The sequence below is a fragment of the Oncorhynchus clarkii genome, chromosome 13 (assembly GCF_045791955.1).
Source record: "Oncorhynchus clarkii lewisi isolate Uvic-CL-2024 chromosome 13, UVic_Ocla_1.0, whole genome shotgun sequence".
Classification (NCBI taxonomy): domain Eukaryota; kingdom Metazoa; phylum Chordata; class Actinopteri; order Salmoniformes; family Salmonidae; genus Oncorhynchus; species Oncorhynchus clarkii.
This window is the reverse complement of record NC_092159.1, coordinates 46,873,433-46,885,580: the sequence shown is the minus strand read 5'-3', so window position 1 is coordinate 46,885,580 and position 12,148 is coordinate 46,873,433. Positions and strand designations below refer to the sequence as shown.

The 12,148-nt window shown below is 40.7% G+C and overlaps 1 protein-coding gene across 1 annotated transcript; it reads right to left on the bottom strand.

Moving 5' to 3' along the window:
- Positions 1–7,133: 7,133 nt before the first annotated feature.
- Positions 7,134–8,154, bottom strand: LOC139423991 (forkhead box protein D2-like). Its single transcript, XM_071175664.1, has one exon. The coding sequence runs from the start codon at positions 8,115–8,117 to the stop codon at positions 7,134–7,136; it is 984 nt and encodes a 327-aa protein (XP_071031765.1). The 5' UTR covers positions 8,118–8,154.
- Between the last annotated feature and the right edge of the window lie 3,994 nt (positions 8,155–12,148).

The window sequence follows — 12,148 nt, the reverse complement described above, 5'->3', positions numbered from 1 at the left end:
TCACTGCTTGCTCAAAGTGTGAAGAGAGATCCAGATTCTCTCCCACACACAGACAAGATATCACCCCAACCAATTGTAGGTTTCTGTTGTATTAATTGTTTTCTCTTCTTTGCTTACTTTTCCAACATGTTGAACATTTATATTGACGTCATATTTTGTCAGTGTATCCCTCTAGAAAAGATGAAATAGTATTTTTATGATGAATAACTGTTTTCTCACATTCGTCAGCACAACTAGGGAGGACTTCAGTTGGCATCTGATAGATCTTCCCGGAAATTGGAACGATCACATATCAAATGTATCTTAACCCAGCATTTTTACGTTTCACCAGTTGGTTTTAAATTCTACAAACTCTACTGCTGCTCTACTGACAAAAGTAAGAGTCTGCTATGAAAATGAAAGTAACAGACATACAATGGTGATTCCATACTGCATTTCAAACACAATGTTTGTGTATGCAATTTAAAAACAAGAGTTACTTGGAGTGAGCACATATTACAATGATCAATGAATTAAAAGAGCTCTGATTGTTGGCAGAAACTCAGAAAGAAGGGTTTCAGTTTCCCCAAGTTATTATTACATAAATGCCTTTTGAGTATGGAGATCATCATGAGTATGGAGATCATCATGTTTAGCTGTGTCTGTTTTCCTTTGGATGCATTGAAGTGATTCTCCCTACTGTAGCTCTACTGCCTTATAGAATGCCTTCCCCAGAGCAGCTTTTTCAAATTTGGGGCTTGCGACACTCAGCCAAAAGCCGCAAATTACCCCCCTCTAGCAGCAGCGAATTAGGAACAATTTTGTGTTTGCTATAAAAAAAAAACAGGGGAGAGAGAAGCAAGGGGAAAATGTAGCTTACACCAGGGACCACCAACGGAGGCAACATGGGATGAACAGCTCGCTGGCCGACAGATTGGGTGGCAGGGTGGTGCTTTCACGCTTACTCTCTAATCTCTGAACTTCACAGCAATCAGCTTTATCACATCACTGCTACATGGTATAACACAACATTCATTACATACAGTAAGAATTACTGGACTTATGTTACTGTTCCATTGTTTACAAGCCTTTGAATTAGCTTTGTCATTTCCCCAACTCAGACCTGCAGCACTGATAAAATAAGGCTTTTGCTCCAACACCAGCACCCTCAGGGATGCAGTGACTTTGTTGACATTGTGTAGCAAAGGGTGAGAGATATGAGGTGCCAATTCAATGGATGTACTCTCTTTATGTCATTGATGCCATTCTTTTCAGTAGAGGGAGAGGGCTAGGTTTGGCTTCCCTGCTATGCGGTTGGTCTGAGCACCAACGTAAAAAGGCTTTTTTCCTTATTTTTTACAAAGCGTGAGGTTTGGCTCGCCTGCCTAATCTGCTTCGATTGAGCCAGTCCATGTTTTTCCCATTCTGGCAACATTTTCAATGCCCTTTAAAATCCACTTCCAAGTTGTAATATGCCACTGCAGACGTTATTGAGAGAAGGAAGAAGAGAGAGGGGGGGTTGTAGGAGGGACCTATCCCCTACTGTTAGCCTTTAACTTCAGAGTTTCCAAACTTCATCACGTCTCCATGGTGATGCCTGGTGGAGCAGGCAGGCACACTCTGTCTTGCTCAGAGATCAGGTGGCCAGAGCAAGCCATGGCCAGGTTGGGGTTAGAGTTATTCTCGTTAAGCCATAGGCCTACTACAACTGTAATCAGAGCCCGGCTAGCCTGACCCCACTCTGACACGTCTTGGACCAGATGTTAATTGTGCTTCCTGCTTCTTTTTGATTAAATGACATCAGGTTTTAGTCTTGTTTGTATGGCTAATGGCGCTCATTTGGTGCAATAAGCGGTTTAGGGGCTGCTGTGGGTGACATCACCCCTCAGTGCCTTTGATCTGAGCTCTCTGAGGATACACTAGCTAACGTTTCTTGTTGGCCACAGTTGTGCTAGGTTTAGAGCTGTTGGTCCATACCTGTGGGTCTGGACTTGATGACGACAAGAAGGTAGAGTACATGACATTGCCCGATTCTTGTTGCCCAATCACCCACCAGCCCTAAGAGGTGCAAGGCTGCAGGAAAATGGTGAGGGCATGAGGTCGCCAGCTGGGACGCAGCAGGGTACCAGTAAGATTGAAGGGGGGCATTGGGAAGAGTAGGGGGGTCATGACCAAATGCCACCCATTGAACTGCATAATGGCTGCATTAGAGGGCCTGTGTTTTTGTCTCACAGATGCTATAATGAGGCTGATTCGATTAACAATAAAACCCAGAGCGCAACTGCTGATATTTTTATGTTGTTTGCGAGAATATTTTGATCTTGGTGTTTCGTGAGAGAAGTTGGGTAGTCTTCTGGGATATAGAGGGAGTCAGTGGGTGGAGGGTGTGGTTAGTCAATTCATAGGTATAGAGGCAAAGTCCATTAGGGTTCTATGATTAACACCAGGAAATCTAAGGCTCGACACCAACTCAGATAACTTCACCCTTGTCTTATCAGGCACCCATCAGACCCCATGCCTACTAGTCTTTTCCTGTCTTGCAATCTCCTTATCTCCATCTCTGTAAACCCTTATCGCTACCTCTCTCTACCCCTCTCTCCCTCTTTTTCTCCCTCACTCTCTCTACCCCTCTCTCCCTCTTTTTCTTCCTCCCTCTCTCTCTTTCAGCGCGTGGCTGAGGTGTGAGATCATTCTCCTTCTGGGTGGCTTTCCTGCTATATGTCACTGTCATCTGCTGGCACCGAGGGTTGGGGGGGGGGTCCCTTTTCCGAAAACACACCGCACTGCCCTCCACCGCGCCACACACATAAATTCTTGGGCACGAGACTGGAGAACGGTGCACCAACGCAGCACCCTTTTTTACTGGTCCTGGCAGGGTGAAGCACAGACCGGTGAAGCAGGGGAGAGAGGGAGACGCGGAGGGTGGAGGATATGTAATTGAATAACTCTCAAAAGCGGGGCAGCAGGGATCAGCCCTGCCAGGAAAAGCAAACGCCAACAAGCCGGGCCTGTGGAAGTCAGCCATTAAAGTGAGAGGAGAAAACCTCTGCTCTGATCAGCCGTAGCACAGGGCTAGCTTTTCAAAGGCTAACTCAAAATGCCACCTACTTACTGTAGCTTCCTCCTCTATACATTGATACTACCACCCCCTCAATTCTGATCACTGTAGCCAACAGATAATCCCTTTGAAATTGTGCTGCACTTAAATGCTTGCATTGTCTTTGGTCTCTTTCAATTAAATTTCAATTCAATCCGTTTAAGTAACTTACAAACCACTCTCAACAGTTCAGGAAAATAAAAACATTCAAGGGAACTCATTCCAAATGGTGCATTTCAAATGTAGGAATAACATGTAGGAATAACATTAAAACATTGTTTTTCCTCTAATGATTGAATTAGCTAAGGATATCCCACAATGCACCACTCTCTGCACCGTGATCTGGCTGTGGAAAGGAAGAAAGGGGAGGGTGGGTGTTGGAGGAATGAGTTTACCTTGCCTGTTTGGCTTGGCCTTAATAATGCTCGAATGAAAGCATGGCACAGCAACCGTGTCAGGCATGAATGGACTTCTGACTAAATCGACAGACTGCCCAGGAAATGGCCTCTACATCAGAGGGAAGATGTGAGTTATGATAAGTCATAACTGATAATCCACGTGGAACTGAGTAGAACCCTGGAGCGGTAACAGGGCACGCATCACTGATGGGAGTCACATAAACCTACATTCATCAAGTTCATAGTGTTATGAATAACCATAATGTGACATCGATTGGAGTCTTCTGTAGTGACATATTCAATTTAAGGCCCGGTGTCATTGTTGTTACAATTGCTGAGCCCTTTTACATATTTCATTTCTAAATGAATTGGCAGTCTCAAGGAACATTCTTTCACATGCCATTTAACAAGAACAAAAGTGAGACTATAAGAGAGAGAATGTAGGAGAGAGGTGGTGCTGACCAGGGGTTAATGCAACAGGTCTCCACTGACAGAAAAAGAGGAGGTAGTCACATTTTCTCTCACATCCTGTTAGGCACCCATCTTGAAGGAAATAAAATAAAGTCAAACACAACTGATTATTGGAAAGTTTCTTCTTCCCTTACAGCAGGGATGGAGAAGTCATGTATGATAAAGGACAGCTGAACACACATACAAGAGGACATACATGCACAGTTTCTGTCTTGCTTATTTTGTCAGGTGCAGTGACTTTCCCCGCAGATAAAGGTCACTCCTTTCTCTCTCTGTCAATCAACAGCACTGCTCTGCTTTTCTGATCGTTTGTTTGTCTCTTTCTCTATTTGTTCTTGATAAAAGAGCATTGACTTCTGCATCGTCTACAAAGCTTTCACACAGACCCATTGACTGATGCATGAGGAGCGGCTTAACTTTGAGGTCTCATACCTGACCAGGGAAAGTGACTCTCAACCATAACGCCTGGTTAAAATGTAGATGTTTCAAAGGCGCGCATTTGCAGCTTCTATATGTGCCGAGGCCTGATGATGCTAGTGCAATCAACGAAGGCACTGGCTGTCCCAGAGTTTACACTTGATCTTTTTTTCTAATTTACCAGAGCTCTGAGATGAATCATGACTGACCACATAATAAAATATGGCATTACGGCTCTGACACTGTTATCATACAGTCTCTGTTCGATACATGGGCTAAAATGACCCATTGGTGGTATTTTCAGTTTTCTTTCAAGCAGATAAGTATCATTCGAACACTAAATATTTACTGTCAGATGATACGAATCTCATGTTGGATCTATTAAGGTTACTTCACCACAATTCCCACCACACTGTTTAAGATGATCAATAGCAATAATAAACGTTTAGTGTTTTATGTGCAGAAAAATATATAACCACAAAAAGGATCAAATAAACAGTGTGACCCAGTATGAGCGAGTCTGTCCATTTCCTGAATCAAACTTATTCCTTATTCAAACGGGGACCCACAAAGAAAATCAATGTGTATTTCTCTCTCAGTCAAGCAACTTAACAATTCCCCATCAGGCAACAATGTTTTTATTTATTTAACTCCTTCAATGGTTGCCAAACGGCATTAGACTGAATTGGATATTGTACTTCTATCCATCAGCCCTTTCCAAAAGCTTTAGAGTAGTCATCAATCTAAACTAGACTTAGAATAGAATGAAATAAATACTTTCCTCCCATGAAACCTAACATTATTTTCTTCCTGTCATGTTCAGTGTAACACAGCACGGTCTGGCAAAGAAGTCAAAGAAAAACACACAATAAATCTAAACAAGGACGTTAAAAGAAAACAACAAATATGGTTAATTATATAATTCAACATTTACATGAATAATCTGTCTCAAATACTCAATCTTCATTATAATCCATGAGAAATGTCTATTACTTTGGGTTTAAACAGTACCAGAATCATCTCCAATGTGGTTCCAGATATTTCAAACGATATTAAGAGTGTAAGGAAACGTTTATATTCCTTTTATGTTTTGTTCCATTTATGTTCACAAATATTTAGCATACAGTATCACAATTTAACTTGATTGTGATATCTATCTATGTTATTAATTACTTTAAAATATTGTTTTAAAACATCCATAATTCTCAGGGCTTTAATAGGGCTTTAATTTTCTTAGAATGTAATATTGGTTTTATTTTCTGACTAATAGAACTATATTCCACGAATTTGGTTCTAGCGAAACCGAGTTAAATCACGATGTCTATTTAAACACATATTTGAATAAATCCTCAACTGGTTCGTTTGTGGTATACCTCTTGAATAGTAAGCTATAGGCTCAAGCTACATCTCCCATACAAACATATTAAAATATTTCTATAAAAAAAATCTTATAAGGAATGCTTTGGAGAGACAACCAAATGCGGCTTTAGAAATTACCTCATAATCTGACATGAAAATATGAAGTCTTTGAATGTGTTGCACAGATTTTTTCCATTTTTGGAACGAGCAGGCTGTGTGGCCCCATGACGCAAAATCAGGCAATTATAATACGATGTTGAACTAATGGATGGATGTGGTGTAACTCAACTGACAATCTGAAAGCTGCGCAGCTGCACAGACCGTTACTTCTAGACTTCAAATTTAGAAAGAGCATTAATTTACAATGTGTTTAAGCGTCAGTTTTTGAGGATGAATGGCAAACGACAGCGAGATGCTGCAGAACAACCATATTGAGAGATTTTCAAAATATATAAATAATAGCAGTAGGGCCCTTATCGTAGCCATAAAAAAACGAACAAAAATAAAATGTTTCAATTGTAATATCAGAAAATCCTTCAAATGTAGTCCTAACATTCCAGGATATTGGATTTAGCCTAGATTAGAGTCAACACAATGTTGCATCTCGTTCATGTGATCTTTATATAGTTTGAGTCCGCACATCGCTTGATCCTCAGTCGCTCTTTCGATAGACACTTTTAAAGCTATAACCGTCAAAATTTGACAATTATTTTAAGATTTTTATTTGACTTAATATAGGCTTACATGTTTTACATGTAGGCCTAAACATCATATAATTGAATGAAATAATATTTTATTATTAGAGAAATGCTAACCAGCCAAACTAAAATGACCCTAATTTTGTAAAAAGTTCTGAGCATAATTTAACCCACACATCATCTACACACTCAGCAAAATGTTGAATTTAATGGTTTTCCTGCTGAAAGATGCAATCAAGTTCACTGCGCATTTAGGCCTGCTATAGGTAAAAATGTGCAGCTATATTTCCACTGATTAAAGATATACGCTATTCAATAATCAGTTGTTAAAGGCATCAATTACAGATCTTCAATTTTGCCAACATTGACAGGTCAGTGACGCAAAGGCCTATAAGAAAAATGACTGAGTTAAATATATTGTTTTAAATAATTCACTTTATTTCTTTCCAAATGTAAAAGGAAACTCGTCAGTTAAATATTTGCATTTCAATGGACAAATTTAATTTCATACTTTAGAAAGAAAAACGCAAGATGCTATGACAAATGTAATCAATGCAAGGCATACATCTACAGCACTCTTCAAATAGGCCTAGATCAACAAGAAAGTCCATCCAATTACCATTTGCCAAATACCTGTTTCCACAAGAGCTTCAAAAATCTATATCACCTGAGATACAAATACACAATTTAAAGTCTGAAACACAACTCTAATATTCACAAGCACTGCTCATTAGCCAGGTCAGAGGTGCTGCGCTGAGTTTGTAATTTCTGATATTCTTCATGTAAACTGACGAGATGTGGAGACGCCGCGGAGTGGAACAGCGCAGGGGACGCATATGGAGCGCTGGTGGTCAAAGCGGAAGAAAAGGTGGCATAGCGGCTCGGATTGAAGGACCCGATAGTGACAGGCTGTTGTGATTGAAGAAAAGCCTTGGCAGCGAAAGAGTTCCTGGTAAACAGGCTCGACAAAGCCGGTAGCAGGCTGCTAACAGGTGGGATGGTGGGAGCGCATGATGAGTGCGCATGGTGATGGAAGCCGAATGGTGATGGAAGCCGAATCTCCAAACTGGGTAGCTGAAGACCCGCTGTGCCGAGTCCATAAGTACCATAAAAGTTGTGAAAGCCACTGGGCTCAAGGGATTGCTCCTTGAGCACCCCGAAACGAAAATGCTGGCGTTTGAACCTCTTCCTTCGACGCAGAAAGCTCCCATTCTCAAACATGTCCGAAGAATTGGGGTCTAGCGTCCAGTAGTTTCCCTTCCCTGGATTACCAGGCTCTCGGGGCATTTTGACAAAGCAGTCATTGAGCGAAAGGTTGTGTCTGATGGAATTCTGCCAGGCAGGGAACTTCTCACGATAATAAACGAATCGGTGGCTGATAAAGTCACATATCTCGCTGAGGGTAAGTCGCTTTTTTGGGCTTTGTAATATGGCCATTGTTATCAAAGCGATGTAGGAGTATGGAGGCTTTACCGACGCCGGGCTTTTACTTGCTGCTGGAGGACACTTCGATGTGGGTGAGCAGTCGTCCCTATCCTCATCCTGCCCACTAGAAGACAAAAACGTTTCGGGTTCATGCTCTGCACTTCTCGTCTCTTCCAAAGGTAAGGACACGAGATGCTCCTCTCCGTTATCCCTGAGTCCCTCTCCTACTACGTCAATAACAAAATCTTCCATGGGCTCCAAGTCCAATGTCATAGTCCACGTGCAGAGCCAATATCACCTGCCCCAACAAGGTGGGAAAGGGTCAGTTCTTTGAAAGGGATAGATGCTCACGCGCAAGGCTTTGCTCTCTCCATTCACAAAAAAAACAAGCTTAAAATATGTGCGCTCCAGCCCCCTCTCACGTTAGTCATTCAAGAGGAAAAAACAACCCTTCAAAAAATCCAAAGCCTTTTATCTCCAAACAAACACAAAATGGAACAACCGTTTAGCCTTAAACAGAGAAAAGGGAGGCTGAGAAAGTTATGAAGCACGGCGAGTCTTCCACGATGTCCAGCATCCCCTCTCGTTGGTTTCCTGTTGGAACTGTAACCGCATTGGATCAGGTGACTGTGATGTCATGGTTATGCTCGAGGAGAAGCTCTTAACCAATTCAAACAAGGCAATCGGTAACAAAGTACCACCCGTTAACTATCATCATCCCATCACTCCAACATCAACATCATATTTCAAATTCCATTCAGTAAATTACCATTCGTTTAATAAGTGACAACTATGGGATCAATATGGTGGGGGGAAATGTTCACGTATTGCCTAATTCTGTTATCCATAGGCCTACTTGCAGATGGCTATTCGAAATATCAAATATATGTAGGAGTAGACATATAGCTGCCCCTGACATCTGAACTCTCACCACATCAATAACACATTTTAAAAACAAAATGGCCTATAATTGTAATTTCGTGAAGCGCCAAAAACAAAGATAACTCAAAATAAGCCTATAACCATGATACATTTTGTACATATATGCGCGAATTGAATGTGAGGCTGGGCTGAACCATGAATCAACTCGTCGTTTTTCTGAATAAATAATAATGTCCTACTAAGGGTGCTTCGAACATTTTTCTTGTACTATTTTAGCAACATATGCCCATGCGCAAAACATGGAGGAGAGTTTGAATTGAAGTATGAGTATGAATGAAAGGCTACACAATAAAAATTAGCCTTAAGCCTCCATCACACCGACAGCTTATGTGTTTTGGTGCACCATAAGTACATTCCTTTCCAATGGAACTCTGCGTTTGCCATGCAGCATTGTGTTACAGAGGCAGTTGCAGTCCGTTCTGTGTGGTGCATAGGTTGGATTTAACGAACATATGCATCTTATTGTATGCATAGACGGCATGACAGAAACAGTAGCAGATGGTGAATGTAGAACTTTTGTTGCACACATATCCAGATGACGCTGCGTACATTTAGCGAAATTCACTACAGGTGTGATCGAGGCATAAATTCTAACATTTTACACAAATGGCACCGACTAAACAACTATCATGTACGGAAGCGTGTTGAGTTAGAAATGTTGAAAATACGAAGTTTGACATTAAGTTAAATAAAAATCAAAGTGAGGAATCATTTTTATTAGGCTATGCTTATTTTAAGAAATGATGTGCTTTGGAGAAAGGCATAATGCTTGTGAAAATATCACTTCACATACTGCAACAAGAGGCCCAAATTCTAAATTCTGCAATAATTTAAAGGCTAGATTAAATAAATTGATCTACTGTAGATCGATCAAAAATAAACGTGGTAGGCCTATTCATTTTAGTCAAGGTAAGTGAGACAAATCAAAGGAGAGTGAAAATTAACAACACCACAATAATTGTATTGATATTGGGGACTTGCAGTGACGGAGGGGAAGTATGAGCCAACTCCATAATCTATATCTATAGTGGCAAAAACAATTGGTGGACCAGTAGGCCTATAGGTCACCTTCAGAAGGTGTCTACCCCTATAGACAGAGACAATTTACGGCGCCGTGCAACTTTTACAATTTATAGAGGGAAATATAGCCTATAGAAATGTATAGTAGCCTACTTATGCTCATACTATGCTGCTATTATAATAGCAAAAGGAATAATATTCGAGCATATTGAAACTAGGCTAATATGCCAATTAAATGTAGCAGCTAGCCTAATTGTTATTTTGTGATAGGCATATATTTTTTTATTTCACCTTTATTTAACCAGGTTGGCAAGTTGAGAACAAGTTCTCATTTACAATTGCGACCTGGCCAAGATAAAGCAAAGCAGTTCGACACATACAACAACACAGAGTTACACATGGAGTAAAACAAACATACAGTCAACAATACAGTATAAACAAGTCTATATACGATGTGAGCAAATGAGGTGAGATAAGGAAGGTAAAGGCAAAAAAAGGCCATGGTGGCGAAGTAAATACAGTATAGCAAGTAAAACACTGGAATGGTAGATTTGCAGTGGAAGAATGTGCAAAGTAGAGATATAAATAATGGGGTGCAAAGGAGCAAAATAAATAAATACAGTAGGGGGAGAGGTAGTTATTTGGACTAAATTATAGATGGGCTGTGTACAGGTGCAGTAATCTGTGAGCTGCTCTGACAGCTGGTGCTTAAAGCTAGTGAGGGAGATAAGTGTTTCCAGTTTCAGAGATTTTTGTAGTTCTTTCCAGTCATTGGCAGCAGAGAACTGGAAGGAGAGGCGGCCAAAGGAGGAATTGGTTTTGGGGGTGACCAGAGAGATATACCTGCTGGAGCGTGTGCTACAGGTGGGTGCTGCTCTGGTGACCCGCGAGTTGAGAAAATGGGAGACTTTACCTAGCAGGGTCTGTAGCCAGTGGGTTTGGCGACGAGTATGAAGTGAGGGCCATCCAACGAGAGTGTACAGGTCGCAGTGGTTGGTAAGTATATGGGGCTTTGGTGGCAAAACGGATGGCACTGTGATAGACTGCATCCAATTTATTGAGTATATGACTAGATCTGGCTAAGATAAAGGGCACTAGGCTTGCTGGCATAATTTTTCCTCCACGAGAAGCATATTTAGCGAGAGGTAACAGGACGGTCATAATGAGAAAAATGTAATTGATATGCCTTATTTCTCATGAACAAGGAAACCATCGGCCTGCTACTCAATTGAAAACACACACATTTAAATATATAACAGTCCGTAATGACACTGTTAAATTGTCTTTTATATAGGCCTTAGCCAACGGAGAATAAACTGGTATTATGCTGAAAGTAATAGATTTGCACTTGCCAATATATAAAAGGAATGCCAGAAGCGGAGGGCACTTTTTTATTGTTCGAAGGCCCTGGGTTGTTTGTGTTTAATGATTTAGTCCTTTGTTGGGATTTCCACATTTCCCATTGATACCCCAGGGCAGCGGACGACTGGGCTGGTGTGGGTGGGCTACGTTACCGACAAAGCTGCAGCTGATTTGCCAAATTCATCACGCATGTCTTCAGATTGGAAACAGGTCCAATGCCGTGGCGGAAAAACGCGATGTGTGGTTTCAATAACAAAAACGATAATAATAGAAATTCGTCTGAATTTCCACAGATATGGTGCTAAAATGACAACAGCTGGCACGAGAAACATTATTCATTTCTCGTTGAGAAACCAGAGATGGAAATGATCAAACCAACAAAGGCCCTATACTGAGATAGCCTATTGACAGTTCATTATAAGAAACAATTGAAAGTTAACGCCCCATCCGATATTGTTATTAGATGCGATATAAAAGATGATGCTGTCGCGTAAAAGTTGTAATGCATCGTCATATCACATCGTAAATTATAATTAAAGCAGCTTAGTCCTACAGAGAAATAGAGCTAAACCCAAGTTAAATTCACCTGCTGATGAACTTTTTAGTAATTTGAAGTATAGTCGTTCCATTCATTTGTTCTTCAGACCCCAGACTCTCTCTCACTCACAAACACACACACACAAATCATTTAAAACTATTATTCTTCAGACAGTCGTCTACATATTTCTGTTTCCAATTCTGTCAAAATATCCCTTCAATGTGTAAGCCTGATCATACTGAAAACAAAAAATGTAGACTAACAAATGTTTTTTTATTAGGAAATATTGAATAGCACTTCAAAGACAGAGGATGTTTTCTGTCAATTTTACATAAACACCTCCTCAGCTTTATCCACTTAAAACCTTGTCAGTGCAGTGTTGAATGACTCAGGCATAATGTGAGAGGCATTGTATATCATGAATTACCAGTCCATCCACATT

Excerpts from the sequence above, each read along its gene's own strand:
- LOC139423991 (XM_071175664.1), bottom strand. The coding sequence starts at position 8,117 with ATGACATTGGACTTGGAGCCCATGGAAGATTTTGTTATTGACGTAGTA.